Source organism: Tamandua tetradactyla, chromosome 1 (genome assembly GCF_023851605.1).
Source record: "Tamandua tetradactyla isolate mTamTet1 chromosome 1, mTamTet1.pri, whole genome shotgun sequence".
Taxonomy (NCBI): domain Eukaryota; kingdom Metazoa; phylum Chordata; class Mammalia; order Pilosa; family Myrmecophagidae; genus Tamandua; species Tamandua tetradactyla.
In genome coordinates, this window is record NC_135327.1 from 25,036,247 (window position 1) to 25,052,853 (window position 16,607).

Here is a 16,607-nt window from a genome sequence, read left to right on the forward strand (position 1 = left end):
CCTGGTCAATGGACGGATCCTTAGAGGTCCTGCAGTGACAGGACACCCAGGCCACAGCCATAGGGGGCCTTCAGTTGGCTGTCTGTCTGCTCCTGCCACCCACAGAGCATCTGGGTGGCTAAGGGTTAAAGCCTTGGAATCGGTCAGATCTGCTCATCCAGTAACCGAGTCTTAGTGCATATAAAGCACATAGCACAATGTCCAGGGTACTGTGCTCAATACACAGAGATTTTTTTTTTTAACTTTTGAATGTAAACTTTTTATGGATGGACTTTAAGGGTTCCATAATCTCCTTAATATATGTGCAAAACACCTATTCCTGGGCCCACGTGTTAGAAGCAGTGGTCCCTCCACAGGCTTGTCATGCTGGCTCCCCCACCCCTCCTACCCCCCATCCCCAAGGATCTTTGGAATAGAATCCTAGAAAGGGTAAATGCATAGATAACTTTGCTAGATATTCTCAAGTCCCCCTCCAAAGAGGCTGTACCACTTGCATGACCACACGCTGTACATGAGCATGTCCATTTCCCCACAGCTTTACCCACAGGCACAGTTAAACTTTTAGATTATTGCTAATCTTTTAAGCAATAAATAGTATTTTTTGATGTCACTTATTGCATTTATCTTATTATGAGCAAGGCTGAACATCTTTTTACATTTAAAGGTATTGTGTACTTCCTTGTGAATCTGCTTTTAGAAGATCATTAGGGAGATCAATCATTGTAATCTAAGTTGCAAATATATTTGCACTTTTTTGCTTTGCTAATGGTGGCTTTTTTTTTTTGCAATGCAAGAGGTTTAAAATTTTCTTTTTATGTAGAAACACACATTATATACATATAAACATATTTTTTCCTTATAGAAAAATAATGGGAGGGAAAACAAAATGTTTGTGGTGGTCACGATAGATAATAGGGGTATAGCATTTTCCTACTGCTGCACATCTTGAGGCAGAAATATCTGCCAAGTGACCACAAGGCTGCCTCATCCCAGTGCCACTCCGTGATATCTTGTCAGGGCACTGGGCCTTTAGACTGGCAGCCAAATCATTCCCGATACCTCTTTGTGAGGCAGGAAGGGCACTACAGCAGAGTAGAGCCCAGGGAGATGGCCACACTGATGGCCCCTCTCTCTGCATGTCTCCCATCCCTTCCCCATTATCCTGTTCCTCTTTATAATAACCTTGCCCCAGCCTTAGGGTGGGGCATTTCCCATCTCTTCCAGGAGACAGACTCATAAAAGGTGTAAGGGGACACCAAGGGCCAGTCTCACCAAGCTCATATTTTTGTCCAGTACTGCCCAGTAAAACTTTCTGTGATGACGGAAATGTTCCACATCTGAATTGTCCAATACTGTAACCACCTGTCACATGTGACTATTAAGCACTTGAAATAAGGCTGATGCAGCCAAGGAAATTAATTTTTTTAATTTTTACTTTTAATTAAGTTAAATAGCCACAGCCACCTAATAGCAATCACATTGCACAGTTCAGCTTTGGTTAATTTCCAACCTAGCCAGGGGCTCCATGCCTACCACTCCTTTCCAACCTACTGGAAGAAGTCATGTTGAATGTGCAAGTGGGCTGAGATGTGGTGCTGAGGTTCCTGCAGGTTGGGGAGAGCTCTCAGGAAGTTGAAAGAGGGTGGAGGGCTGGCTCTTGGGCTAAGTCCTGCATAAAGAACAGCCACATGTGACCTGTAGGAAGTGTCCAGCCTGAGCACTCCCCATCCCCTTCTCAGTGGCCATCACAATGGCAGCCAGCCCACATCATAATACACAGGCTGAGCAGCAACCTTGCAGCCCATGGGGCGGTTCCCTTCAAGGACATGACTCTTTGTCTGAAGACCTACTTACAGCAACCTAGGTGAAGGGGACCCAGTTTCCTGGGAAATGAAAAAGCACCCAGCAGCTGAGTGGCCTCAGGCTGGAGACCCACAGGAGGGGCAGGGCAGGTGAGGAGGGCCTGTGGGGACCCACTCAGCCCCAGGACCCAGACACTGCAGTGGCCCAACTCCTGGGAGATGGAAAACACTGTGAGCACTGAGCAGCTGCTTCTCTTCTTCCTAGCAATTTGGTTTTTCTACTTCTTCTACCTTCAGGACTACTTTTGACCAGGCCTTCCTTTTGCTACCCAAGGGCTGGAGGAGCAACTGGAGAGTAATAACAGCTGGCCTGAAAACCTTGCCCCTATGGGGAGAATCGCCAGGACACTCATCTCAGCATCTCACGCTGGAGATTTGGGGACTGGAGTTGTCTGGGCCTCCTCACCTCACAAAGCTGAGGGGAGTGCCACAGCTTTAGCCTCCCTATTCTCAGAGGGCCCCAGTGCTGCATGCTTCAAAGAGGTTTCTTGCTTCCATCCAAGCAAATGACAACAGGAAATGGGGAAGGAGGAGGCAGTGAATCCCTAGAACGGAGGAGGTCACGCCTAGGCTCTGCCAGACACTTCCCAGGTAGTGAGGGGAGTTCAATTCTGCGAGCCCATGAGTTGAAGAGCTCTGGTGAGAAATAAATTGCCCACTGAGCCATTGGCAGCAACAAAAATTTTATTCCCATTTTAGAGAGAAGACAAAGTCCAACAGTGCTCAGCTCTTTTATTGCGCGTGTGGCAAAAAGATGACTTCCTTGTGGGGGAGTCTTTAAGATAAAATGTACGTATATCTATATATTCAAGGATGTGGGTGTAACTCTACCTGGATGCAGGACAGGTATTGCCCACGCAGTGGTGCCAATGCCTGGTTTCCCACTAGCTCCCTGGGAAGGAACCAGGCCCCACTAGCAAAAGTTGAGAAGCCTGGGGAGTGGCAAGCTGCCAGGTCAACTACTCCTTGGTGTTTCGGCAGACCAGCTCATGGCCAGTGAGTGCCTCCAGCACAGCCTAGCGGCAGCAGCTTTACCCTCCCTATAGCACTCTGCTTTATTCTCATCTAAAGCTGGTGACTTTAGGGGCTTCTGTGGGGGGGGGGGTGGGGGGTGGAAAGTATCCTCAAGAGAGCACTGCCAGCATCAGTGAACTGAGGATGTCAACTTGCTGTACCCTCGAAACCATGACAAACAGAGAGTAGGACTACCCCTCCCCAGAAATCCTTTTCCTACAAATGCTGGCGTTTTTCCACAGACATGGCACACACGGAAGGTAGGGCAAACCCTTGCATGGTACAGCCATTTAAAGCCAAAGAACACCACAAAGAAGCTGCACCTGCAGAAGCAAGAGAGCCTATCCACACAGGCTGTGCCATCTCTCTGGCCCTTTTGGAAAGCTTTGTGGTAAGGGCTGCATCAAAGTAAGTGCCACTGGGAAGCAGAGTGAAGAATGTGATTCTCTTTCCCTTTTGCGGACATATGAAGCTCCTAGAAACTCTTAAAAATGTAGATTCCCTAACTCTAACCCAACATTAAATTCTTGGGTTGTGGACTGGAGTTCAAGAATCCACATTTTAAACAAACTCCCCTCCCCCATCACTGTGAGGCCTACATAGTTTGCTCTGCCTTGGAGGCCTAGCATGGAAGCCAGGGAGAAGAGCACCAGCCTCCGCCCTGGAGGGCCCCTCAGAAGAGGCAGCAGGCTTGTGGGAGAGGAGGGAGTGTGGGTGCTGATTTTTGGGGCGCTCCCAGGGACCAGGAATGTCCACCCACAGGCTGTCCACAGTTACCTGTGATTAATTTCAAGGATAAACGATCAGAAAGCATCTCTGGGCTGCTCCTTCCCAAATGTGCACAGAAGGGAAAAGAGACTGGCGTGGGTGTTTTCTCGATGACATTCTTGCATTGACTAGAATCTATCTGATGTGGTAAACAGAATTGTAGGAATATATATATTCTCCCTCTGAGACTATATGGAGCTAAATTTTGAATGGAAAAAAACATAGTTCCCAAAATGGTCCTTATGCAGAAAAGGCACCTCCCACTGCAGGAAATATAGCTGCCAGCTCTGCGAACAAGGAGCTCCGGACACCAGCTGGATACACGCAAGCAGCCTGTCCAGAGGGTTCCCCACCTCACCCCGCCCACACCTTCAAACCCCAGACATCTGAAAATGCTAGTTTTTGTCCTTTCAGTTCATTTACATGAATTATAAACTGCTCACACTGCCCTGTGACAGTTTCACTGTGTAGGTGTGGACAAGGGGACAAGGGTGTGACGACTCAGACAGGCACTTCATCGGGAAGAAGCCCACAGCATGTCAACTATCACTTTATTAAGGCTCAGAGTGGTCTGCCAGATGGGGGAGAAGTCATTCACTTTTGGGGGTCACTATGAAGGAGGAGGCTCTCCTTTAGGTCCCAAATCACAATCAGTTGTGCTCCTCTCACATTTACCCCATGGATGAGTGTGTGAGTGTGTGTGTGCACGCTAGCTCAGACAAGCCTAAGGGGGTGTGTACAGACAACCTGGGGAACCCTTACCAGGGGTATCCTGCCCAGGGTGGGTTGGCTCCAGCAGGCCCTGAGCTCTTGATCTCTGGGAGTGGAAGGGAGGCACAGGAGGTCAGGGATACTACCCCATCCCTTGCATCCCAACCTATGGCTTTGTTATCCTATTGCCACTTGAGCAAGAGGGTAGTGCCCCTCCCCCACCTCCATGCTACATTGTATGAAGTGATAAAGGGAAAGCCCTGTGGAAAAGAAAAGGCAGCTCAGGAATCCCTTCTTGGGCCCCCTGTGCCTGGGACTTGGCCTGACTTTGGGGTAGCTGTGACCCCCATTACTGCGCCCCTTCAGCTCCTCCCAGCACACGGTCTTCTCTGCATGAGACGGCCACTCAGAAGTGGACCCGCAGCACATCCTGGCTGGCGAATGGCCGCTGGCAGACTGTGCAAGTCATGGGCAGGGACCGCTGTTTCTCACCCAGGCAGGGTCGGCACAGGAGGTGGCCACAGGGAAGCTGGTACACGGGCTCCTTCTTGAAGTAGGGAGAAAACACTCTTTTGCAGGAGGCACACTCGGGGCCCAGGCTGCTCCCAGGCTGCTCTGGTAAATCAGGGAGGAAAACGGGCCGGGGTTAGGGAGAACTGCCTCTGGGTCTACACATCTATCCTAGAGGGAAGGTATGGGCTTGGAGGGGAAGAGAAACATCCCCACCATCACCATAGCAACCCCCTTTTATCCCTCCCCAGGCTGCCTCTGGCCCTGGGAGGAGAAGATAGCAGGCAGCTCTATACTGGGCAGACGTCATCTCCATCACGTGACTGGGTGCTTCAGAGACCTGCCTGACCTATAGGTGCTTTATAAAGACTGATTTCCCATTTAAGTCTTAAAAATCAAACCTAACACCACCCCAGTTCATATGGAAGGGCTCCAATTCTTTCTAGCACTGACAAGAAGCCCCATTTTAATGTCTCAGAAGCCTGCGGCTGAGAGGGTACTTTCAGTGACAAAGGAAGAAAAACAAAGTTCATCAGGAGGAAATTGCTGTGCTCTGAATAGGCTGGAAACCCAAAGCCAAACAGATTCTTTCCAGGGCCAGAATCTGTCCATTTAATAGTCCTCCAATAACCGGCCAAAAGCAAGAAGGCGGCAAAGCTGGAACAGAACCTCAACCTGTTTATTTAGTATGGTCCTGTATCTTCCTTATTTTTTTGTATTCTATATGGCAGGGGTCATATTTCATTCTTTTTCCATGTGAGTATCCCTTTATTGCAGTACTATTTGTTGAATTTTTGTTTATTTGGTTTTTCATTTGTTTGCTTGTTTGGGAAGAGCACGGGCCGGGAATCGAAGCCCGGTTCCTGCATGGCAGGTGAGAAATCTACCACTGAACAACCCTTGCACCACTTCCCACCCCAGCCCCCACCCCTGTATCTTTGAAGTTTTTGGCTATTTGCCTGTCATGAATGTGGAATGTTGGGAGGAAGGGCACCAACTTCTGTATTTAGCCACTGACTTTGTAGGGTCCTGAGCAATGAACATTTTAGTGTCAGGAATGCTTCAACCCTTTGTGCTTCCCTAATCCAGATTTTGAGTGTAAGATCCTTAACTGCCCTCAAATTTTCTGTTTTAAGATTAAACATTCCATGAGTAATTTAGTAGAACTTAAATGGTAAGGGGAATGCATATGAAATATTTCTAGTGGCACCTAAATATAGCTGAGAAATAATGATTCTGATATGTTGGGCAACTGGGTTTAAGCTGAGGATTTTTATGTGCTGGTTTTATGTGGTTAAACCCATGTTTGCAGGGTATTTCCAATTCTGAGCAAGATGGAGTACTAGGCATACTCCATCCTGCCCTTCCCAATGAATGTAACCATAAACCCCAGACAGAATGTCTGGAGCAGCTATCTCTCTGAAGACTCTGAAAAGTTAATGGAAGCAGACAGACTGGGGAAGGAGATCAGAATTGAGGCATCACCAAACAAGCAGTGAGTTTCCCATCTCATCCCTCTGGTATCACCTGGACTGGACTTAAAAGTATCCTGAAGCCCAGAATTGTGCACAAGGTGAAGTCAGAAGAAGTTCCAAGAGAAACCCTTTATTTCTACTCTGAGGAGCAGGAAAGTGAACTCCTAAGGCTCAGAAAGAGTGGGTGAAAATACTCTGTTGTTGCTTTTCCTCTGTGTTCCTGCTACTAAGGCCAGAAAGATACTCTCAAAGGTTTGTATGATAAAACATGCAAACTAAAGACCCAGCTTTTTAGCTGGAGGATTGAGAAGGGGTAGGAAGCCCAGAGAGCTGAAAAGTGTTGGGGAGATTGTGGAGATTAGGGAGCTCAAAAGAGAGACCCCACAAAGCAGTGTACGAAATCCTGAACTCAGCTTTATAAACATGCATCTGAGCCTATACAGCATACCAAAGGCTTTGAGAACTTAGCTATAACAGGACAGACCATGGCACAGGCTCCAAACTGGCCTTTGGGGCCACATATGCAGGATAGATCCAAATAGCCCTGCTAAGGCTTTGAAAACTGAACTGATGTTGGAACCACAGACCATAAAAGGCAGGTCAGAACTTGTGACCTGAATCTTATGAAGTTGATTATGGCTAAAACAAAAATAAAATCACCCTTGTCCTTACAATTTAAACAAGACCCAGAATTTCCTAGCATGTTATTTTAAAATGTCCAGAATACAATCCGAAGCTATCTGGCATAAGAAGAACCAAGAAACCTCAAGTTTCAAGGGAAAAGAGAATCAGACAACACTGAGATCACACAGATGTTGAAATTATGAAAGACTCTGAGCGCTATGTTAAAGACTTTAAAGCAGCTATTATAATCACACTCAAAGAAGTAAGAGTGATCACTCTGGAAATGAATGGAAAGATACAGTCTGAGCAAATAATTAGAAAGAACCAAGGAGAAATTTTAGAACTGTAAGACACAATCACCAAAGTAAACACATAGAATAATCTGAATAGCAAAGTACAGATGACAAAGGAAAGAGGTGGTAAACTTGAACATGAATCAACAGAATCTGAACGACAGACAGAAAAAAGGATGGAAGAAAATAATAGAGCCTCGGTGTATAACTGAGAAGTTAGGATTTAACAAATAATTATGACTACTGAATCATTATATAGGATATTTCTTTTTATTTTCTGGTGTGTTAGAATGACTAGAGGGAAATACCTGAAATTTCTGAATTATAATTCAGCTGCCTTGATCTCTGACAATGACTATATAAATATATATATCCTTTGTGATTATAAAAACCTTGTGACTGACCCTCACTTGTACCCCTTATCCTGTTTTTTAACTTTAGAGTTTTATGATCACTCAAGACAGCCCCTAATGTTTATTAATGAAAGGCCTTTAGTCAGCCCAGAACTAATCCACCCCAATTCCCAAACTAACTAGAAAACAGCCAAATCTAACCAAAATTGGGCCAAGTGACATGCACAGCAGCTTAACTTTAGCCTTTAAGTGACCTATACTTCATTATAATACTAAAAACCATGCCAATCATCATATCAAGGCCATCATTTCTTACATATATTCTGTGACTAAGCATGTAATCAATTTGTGGATGCTCAATAATGAGATCATCTCCAACCCCGTAATCTCAAGCTATTGTGCTCATTATCCTACAGCCTGCCCATATTTTGATACTAAAAAACTATCAGAATTACTGGAGTTTGGGAAGACAGATTTTTAGGCTGATAGGCCATCTGATCACCTGCTTTGTACCTAACAATAAATACTTTCTCTCTTTGAAACCTGGGTGTCTCAGAAATTAGTCATTTCAGTGCACCCAGCAGAGAACATACTGTTTTTGATGGGTATCAAGGGGACTATAGGATAATAATTCCAAGAAGTGCTACACTCCTGTCATCACAGTCTCAGAAGGAGAGGAGAAAGACTATGAAGAAAAAAAAAATAATGCCTGAAATCTTCCCAAATTTGGAACACTCAAACTTAAAGATTCAAGAAACTATAGATTCAAAAAGCTTAAGGAACACCAAAGAAGATAAACAAGAAATCCACACACAGACAAATCAGAATCAAAATGAGGAAACTAGTGACAAGGAAAACCTGAAAGCAGCCAGAAAAAAATAACACATAACTTATGGGGAAGCAATGATTCAAATGTCTGGGGATTTCTCATCAAACACATAGAATCAGAGTGCATTAGAATATTATTTTAAAGGCTGAAAGTAAGTTGTCAACCCAGAGTTCTATATGTAGCAAATAAGTCTTTCAGGAAGTAAAGTGAAAGACATTCCTAGCTGAAGCAAAAGCAAGACATTTCACTGCTAAGACCAGCTCTAAAGGAAATGCTACAAGATATTTTTCAGACAGAAAGGAAACGTTACCAGAGGGGCACCTGGAACATCATGAGTGAAAGAAGAGTAAGAGAAATGGTAGATATCTCAGGAAATGTAATAGACTGAATAGACTCTCCCCATGGAGGTGGCCCTGGGTCATTCTGATGCAGAAAGCCCTTCCTCAGCCAAAGTTGAAACCTTTCAGTAGTCCTACTCCTAATCCACCTAAGTATGACTGCCAAAGGATGATAGCTCTGAAAGCCCACTGGGAATTCCTTGTAGGTGAAAGGAGCAGGACTTTCACTTCTCTTCTTTGGATGCCACACGCCTGTGAAGGCAGGCCAAATCAAAGGAGCTTTACTTGGAAGCACCTTAATGCATATAAAATCTCCTATATTTCCGATCCTAAATTTTCTTCATCAGAGTATTTAGGGTCAGATCCTGTGATGATCCCTACTTTCAGGTAGTTACAGTTAAAAAGAAAAAAGTAAGTTAACAAGCAAATACATCATTAAGGTGATTAAGAGAGAGAATAGAAAGGTACCCTACTTTGGACAGGGTGGTCAAGGACAGCTTCTTAGAGGAAGAGTCATCAGAATGCAAAAGAACCGCCATGCAAAGAGCAAAAGGGGTAGACAGTACAAAGTATAGGCAAATCCATTAAAATAAAGACAGAGAAGTGTGTCAGTGAGAATGTAGCTTAAGGTGAGATTACAGGGGAAGGTGGTCAGGGGTTTTTTTTATTTGAAGTTCAACAGGATGCCATGGAAGGACTTTAGAGATGTGGTATACCAGGCTCTGAGTGACAGGTAAAAAAGTACCTCTGGCTCCTGTGAGGACAATGGTATTAGGAAAGGCTTGGGAAGATGTGGTACAGCAAACAGGGGCTACTACAACAGGAGTATGGAAGAGGACTGGGGCCAGGGTGGGAGGAGGGGAACGGACTAGAAAGAACCAATCTGAAAGCTTATTTTATGGGAGAATGAACAGGACTTGATAACAGAAAGAATGTCAGGGTAAGGATGTGGAAGGAATTTAAGGATGTCCTCCATCTTATAAGTCTGACCATAGGGTAGAAGGTGCTGTTCTTTAACGGAGATGGGGTTGATAGGGGCTGGTGGGGCCAGGGGGGAAGCTTTGGAGGGCAGAGATTAACACTTTACTGCTAGTATGTTTTCTCTGAGATATCCAGGAGACACCCAAGAGGAGGTGCCAAACAGTTGTCAGGGAGGTGGAGGGTCGGACTTTAAGGAGAGGCAGGAGCTACAGATGAACATGGGGCAGTCATTGGACAAGTGGGATTTCATTTGGGGTGACAGTAGAGAGAGAAGAGGATCCAGGGACAGAGTCTTGTAGGAGAATTAGAGTCCTCAATGGAAACTGAATAAGGACCACTGGGGATAAGGAACAAAAAGAGCATAACATCCCAGAAACCAAGGGAGAAGGTGTTTCAGATGGAGGGCCTAGCTAACTTCATCAAATGCTGCTAAGAAGATAAATGACCCTCAGATTTGGGGTCATGGAAATCACTGGTCACTCTGACAAGACAGGCTCTTAGGAATGGTTACTGTGGAAACCTAATCAGAATGGGAACGAGACAGACAGGGAGCTGGTGAATGACAATAAGAGACAATAAGAGAGCAAAATAGCTCCTACTAAGCAGGAGGAATCGAGGAATCAAGTGTACACTTCACCATTAGCCCCACGAAGTTTTATCTTATAAAAAATGACCCATTAAGCCAGTCCCTTTCACTTTATATTAATGCATTCTACCATACAATGCATTTCCAGGCTCATTTTAGGCAAAAATTGGTTCAGTAAAATAACACTGTTCTTTTCTAAGACACTGATGAAAATGTTCTTTAGGAAGGGATGAAGATGGCATAAACAACTCCAAAGTTCCCTCCACATCTGTATAAAGTCTCTAGAGATCAGATGGGAGAAAAAACAGATTAGAAAAATAAACCAAGGAGACACAAATAAAAGTTCTCAGGAGAGAATAATTAACATTAGATCTCACACATACAAAAAAAAAAACAAACAAAAACAAACAGCAGAATGTAGCCAAGCCTTAAATTCACATAATTACTAATAATTATCTAAAGCCTTTCTTGTGAGGAATTCAACTTCGCATTCTGCCCTGAACTCCACTTTGAATAGGAAAGAGAACAAGTTCTCTCTCCAGGCCTGGGTGTTGGAACTAAGGAGGAAGCTGGGCACAGAGGTCCACAGAGGCCCCAGAACCATGGCCCAGCACACTGCACAGAGAATAGACGATCCGTTCAAAGGCTTCAGGGATATGGACAGGGCCCATGTTACCCGAGCTGGTGCCTGGCCTCCAGGAAGTGCTGTTCCCTCTTGTGCCAAGGTGTTGCAACTGTCCCCTGGTCAGCCGAGCTGTGAAGGAGGGCATGGAGCCAAGGGTTGATGTCAAGGCAATTTCCAAGCTTTGTGACAGCTTCTGCTCATGGGATACTGGACCTGTCGAGAAAGGAACAGAGCATAACCTCCAGAAAGTGGCTCAGCAAAAGAGTAGGCCACTCGCTGGTGAATTTGAAGACTACAGAAAACATGCACATCCCATTTCAAATAGATATAATGTAAAGAAAATCCTTCCTAATGCCTACAGGTGAGTTATGATAACAGAAGATTGGAAGTTAAAGCTTGGGAACCCTGAAAGTTCCCATCCATACTAAATCAATTTCAGGGTTCCTGGGCTCTGCTTTCTTTAACCTTTCTTAAACAGCTGAACAGGCATAGGCCACCTTGTGGCTCAATCATGGAACTGCATCCTACTTTCTAAAGGCCTTCACTGAAGGCCAAGGAAATGTTTGGGGCAGGCAAAAGCCCAGCACTTTTCCCCCCCTGCCCCCTAACCTCCATCAGTTTTAGTCTTTGCTTTCCCCATCTACTCTCCTCTAGGGTTCCCACCATGCTGCAGGGCAGCTTGCCTGCATTCTTTCTGGGTGTCTGCACCCTCTCATGTAAAGGCCAAGCAGTTACCACTGAGTAAGATAACCAAGACCTTACTGTGCGCCCTCCCTCATCTAGGGGACTTTCTGATTCTAGTCAACAGGAAACCAAGCTATGGGGTGAGAGTGAAGACAAAAGAGGAGGGGGACAGCTGCCCAAGAGAGGGACCTGGCTGGTAGCAGGATTGCAAGACTGCCCCAAAGCAAGGGAGTGGGACAGTATGTCTATGGTTTGTATGCCAGTTTAAAAGGATTTATGTACCCTAAAAAAGCCATGTTTTAATCCTAATCCATCTTGTAGGGGCAACAGTTTCTTCTAATCCCTTTTCAGCACTTAGGTCAGAAACTTGATTAGGCTATCTCCATGGAGATGTGACTCAATCATGGGTATTGATTAGATGGAGACGTGTATCCACCCATTCTATGTGGGTCTTGATTAGTTTACTGGATCCTATAAAAGAGGAGACATTTTGGAGAGAGTCCCTTTTGAGAATGAGAAGAAAGCCACAGAACCATGACAGAATGATGAGAGAACCACAGAGTCCATCAGCCAGGACCTTTGGAGATGACGAAGCAAGAGGCCTGGAGAGAAAGCTAGCAGACTTTGCCCTGCTTGCCACATGCCCTTCCAGCTGAGAGAGAGACTCTGAACTTCATTGACTTTTTTGAACCATGGTATGCTTTTGGATATTTCCATGGCCTTAGCAACGTATTAAATTCCCTTTTTTAAAAGCCATTCCATTTCTGGTATATTACATTCTAGCAGCTATCAAACTAGAACAGTTTGTATGACAGAATATCAGCTTGAGCCTTGAAAGAGCATTGGTCAGGGTAGTCCTGTGTGACCGATGAGTGTGTCAAGGTCCTCATCACTAGAGATCTTCACGAACAGGAGTCTAAGGCCTTTTTCTTCCTCTCTCCCCACTGCACCTCAGATACTTCCAAGAGTTTCTGTGGGTCATGTTAACTGGGATTTACTCTCAAAATCAGAGAAGACCACAGATGTAACCATTAAGTGCACTATTTGATAGGCCTTTTAGAATAAGAAAATTTTAACAACCATAAATTTAAAAAGATATACCATCTAAACAGACTGTTCATAAGGAAAAAAGTTGTCTGAGAGCTATACTCCAAAAAGCACCAGGCACTGATATTTAAAGAGTAAATGGTGGACTTCCGGAGAAGATGGCGGCTTAGTAAGACGCGCGGGTCTTAGTTCCTCCTCCAGAATAGCTACTAAAGAAATAGAAACAGTACAGAACAGCTCCGGAGCCACGACAGAGAACAGAAACACAGCGTACCCCATTCTGGAACGGCTGAACCAGCTAAGAGAATCCGCTGCGGTGAGGTCCCCGAGAGGCGCGTGCTTCCCCGGGCCGTGGCGGCTGGCAGCCAGAGCCCCTCCCTCCCTCCTTCCCGGGCCGGCTGGGAGATTTGAATCGGCGGTACCTCAAGCCGCGGCGGCCGGCAACCCCCCACCCCCCACGCGCGGCTTCCTGGGCCGGTGGGGAGATTTGGATTGGCACTCCCCCAAGCCGCGTCAGCTGGCGACCCTCCCCCACAGCGAGAGTCTTCCAAAGTTAAAGGAGCCATAGCATCTTTTACTGGTGGGACCCGCAGACAGACAAGCACCACATACTGGGCAGGATAAGAAAAACAGAGCCCAGAGACTTCACAGGAAAGCCTTTCAACCTGCTGGGTCCCACACCCAGGGAAATCTGATTAAATGCCCAGAAACCAGCAAAAAATAATGGATCACACCAGGAAAATTGAAGATATGGCTCAGTCAAAGGAACAAACCAATAGCTCAAATGAGATACAGGAGCTGAGACAACTAATTCTGAATATACGAACAGAAATGGAAAACCTCTTCAAAAACCAAATCAATAAATTGAGGGAGGACATGAAGAAGGCATGGGCTGAACAAAAAGAAGAAATGGAAAGTCTGAAAAAACAAATCACAGAACTTATGGGATTGAAGGACAAAGTAGAAAAGATGGAAAAAAAAATGGAAACCTACAATGGTAGATTTAAAGAGACAGAGGCTAGAATTAGTGAACTGGAGGATGGAACATCTGAATTTCAAAAAGAAACAGAAACTATAGGGAAAAGAATGGAAAAATTTGAGCAGGGGCTCAGGGAATTGAATGATAATATGAAGCGCACAAATATACGCATTGTGGGTGTCCCAGAAGGAGAAGAGAAGGGAAAAGGAGGAGAAAAACTAATGGAAGAAATTATCACTGAAAATTTCCCAAATCTTACGAAAGACCTAAAATTACAGATCCAAGAAGTGCAGCGCACCCCAAAGAGAATAGACCCAAATAGGCATTCTCCAAGACACTTACTAGTTAGAATGTCAGAGGTCAAAGAGAAAGAGAGGATCTTGAAAGCAGCAAGAGAAAAACAATCCATCACATACAAGGGAAACCCAATAAGACTATGTGTAGATTTCTCAGCAGAAACCATGGAAGTTAGAAGACAGTGGGATGATATATTTAAATTACTAAAAGAGAAAAACTGCCAACCAAGACTTCTATATCCAGCAAAATTGTCCTTCAAAAATGAGGAAGAAATCAAAACATTTTCAGACAAAAAGTCACTGAGAGATTTGTGACCAAGAGACCAGCTCTGCAAGAAATACTAAAGGGAGCACTAGAGTCAGATACAAAAAGACAGAAGAGAGAGGTATGGAGAAGAGTGTAGAAAGAAGGAAAATCAGATATGATATATATAATACAAAAGGCAAAATGGTAGAGGAAAATATTATCCAAACAGTAATAACACTAAATGTTAATGGACTGAATTCCCCAATCAAAAGACATAGACTGGCAGAATGGATTAAAAAACAGGATCCTTCTATATGCTGTCTACAGGGAACACATCTTAGACCCAAAGATAAACATAGGTTGAAAGTGAAAGGTTGGGAAAAGATATTTCATGCAAATAACAACCAGAAAAGAGCAGGAGTGGCTATACTAATATCCAACAAATTAGACTTCAAATGTAAAACAGTTAAAAGAGACAAAGAAGGACACTATATACTAATAAAAGGAACAATTAAACAAGAAGACATAACAATCATAAATATTTATGCACCGAACCAGAATGCCCCAAAATACGTGAGGAATACACTGCAATCACTGAAAAGGGAAATAGACACATCTACCATAACAGTTGGAGACTTCAATTCGCCACTCTCATCAATGGACAGAACATCTAGACAGAGGATCAGTAAAGAAATAGAGAATTTGAATATTACAGTAAATGAGCTAGACTTAACAGACATTTATAGGAAATTACACCCCACAACAGCAGGATACACCTTTTTCTCAAGTGCTCATGGATCATTCTCAAAGATAGACCATATGCTGGGCCACAAAGCAAGTCTTAACAAATTTAAAAAGATTGAAATCATACACAACACTTTCTCGGATCATAAAGGAATGAAGTTGGAAATCAATAATAGGCAGAGTGCCAGAAAATTCACAAATATGTGGAGGCTCAACAACACCCTCTTAAACAACGAGTGGGTCAAGGAAGAAATTGCAAGAGAAATTAGTAAATATCTCGAGGCGAATGAAAACGAAAACACAACATATCAAAACCTATGGGATGCAGCAAAGGCAGTGCTAAGAGGGAAATTTATTGCCCTAAATGCCTATATCAGAAAAGAAGAAAAGGCAAAAATTCAGGAATTAACTGTCCACTTGGAAGACCTGGAGAAAGAACAGCAAGCTAACCCCAAAGCAAGCAAAAGGAAAGAAATAACAAAGATTAGAGCACAAATAAATGAAATTGAGAACATGAAAACAATAGAGAAAATCAATAAGACCAGAAGTTGGTTCTATGAGAAAATCAATAAGACTGATGGGCCCTTAGCAAGATTGACAAAAAAGAAGAGAGAGAGGATGCAAATAAAGAAGATCAGAAATGGAAGAGGAGACATAACCACTGACCTCACAGAAATAAAGGAGGTAATAACAGGATACTATGAACAACTTTACACCAATAAATACAACAATTTAGATGAAATGGATGGGTTCCTGGAAAGGCATGAACAACCAACTTTGACTCAAGAAGAAATAGATGACCTCAACAAACCAATCACAAATAAAGAAATTGAATCAGTCATTCAAAAGCTTCCCAAAAAGAAAAGTCCAGGACCAGACGGCTTCACATGTGAATTCTACCAAACATTCCAGAAAGAATTAGTACCAACTCTGCTCAAACTCTTCAAAAAAATCGAAGTGGAGGGAAAGCTAATTCATTCTATGAAGCCAACATCACCCTCATACCAAAACCAGGCAAAGATATTACAAAAAAAGAAAACTACAGACCAATCTCTCTAATGAATATAGATGCAAAACTCCTCAACAAAATTATAGCAAATCGAATCCAGCAACACATTAAAAGAATTACACATCATGACCAAGAAGGATTCATCCCAGGTATGCAAGGATGGTTCAACATAAGAAAATCAATTAATGTAATACACCATATCAACAAATCAAAGCAGAAAAATCACATGATCATCTCAATTGATGCACAGAAGGCATTTGACAAGATTCAACATCCTTTCCTGTTGAAAACACTTCAAAAGATAGGAATACAAGGGAACTTCCTTAAAATGATAGAGGGAATATATGAAAAACCCACAGCTAATATCATCCTCAATGGGGAAAAATTGAAAACTTTCCCCCTAAGATCAGGAACAAGACAAGGATGTCCACTATCACCACTATTATTCAACATTGTGTTGGAAGTTCTAGCCAGAGCAATTAGGCAAGAAAAAGAAATACAAGGCATCAAAATTGGAAAGGAAGAAGTAAAACTATCACTGTTTGCAGATGATATGATACTATACGTTGAAAACCCGGAAAAATCCACAACAAAACTACTAGAGCTAATAAATGAGTACAGCAAAGTAGCAG

General features: G+C 43.7%; 1 protein-coding gene and 1 long non-coding RNA gene across 3 annotated transcripts in view; one reads left to right on the forward strand and one right to left on the reverse strand.

Moving 5' to 3' along the window:
- The first annotated feature begins 1,759 nt into the window (after positions 1-1,759).
- LOC143644030 (uncharacterized) lies at positions 1,760-4,154 on the forward strand. The gene is made up of 3 exons (XR_013156455.1): positions 1,760-2,453; positions 2,562-2,651; positions 3,119-4,154. It is a non-coding gene; the product is annotated as an uncharacterized LOC143644030 (long non-coding RNA).
- UBOX5 (U-box domain containing 5) overlaps positions 2,529-16,607 on the reverse strand; it is a 58,118-nt gene continuing 44,039 nt past the window's right edge. The window contains exons 5-6 of one of the 2 annotated variants that reach the window (XM_077112450.1): positions 11,021-11,182; positions 2,529-4,965 (exon numbers count right to left, since the gene is read on the reverse strand). In XM_077112450.1, coding sequence (XP_076968565.1) covers positions 4,844-4,965; positions 11,021-11,182 — 284 coding nt within the window. In that variant the 3' untranslated portion in view covers positions 2,529-4,843. Of the gene's footprint in view, positions 4,971-11,020; positions 11,183-16,607 lie in introns of both variants that reach the window. The other variant, XM_077112442.1, reaches the window with a different exon arrangement.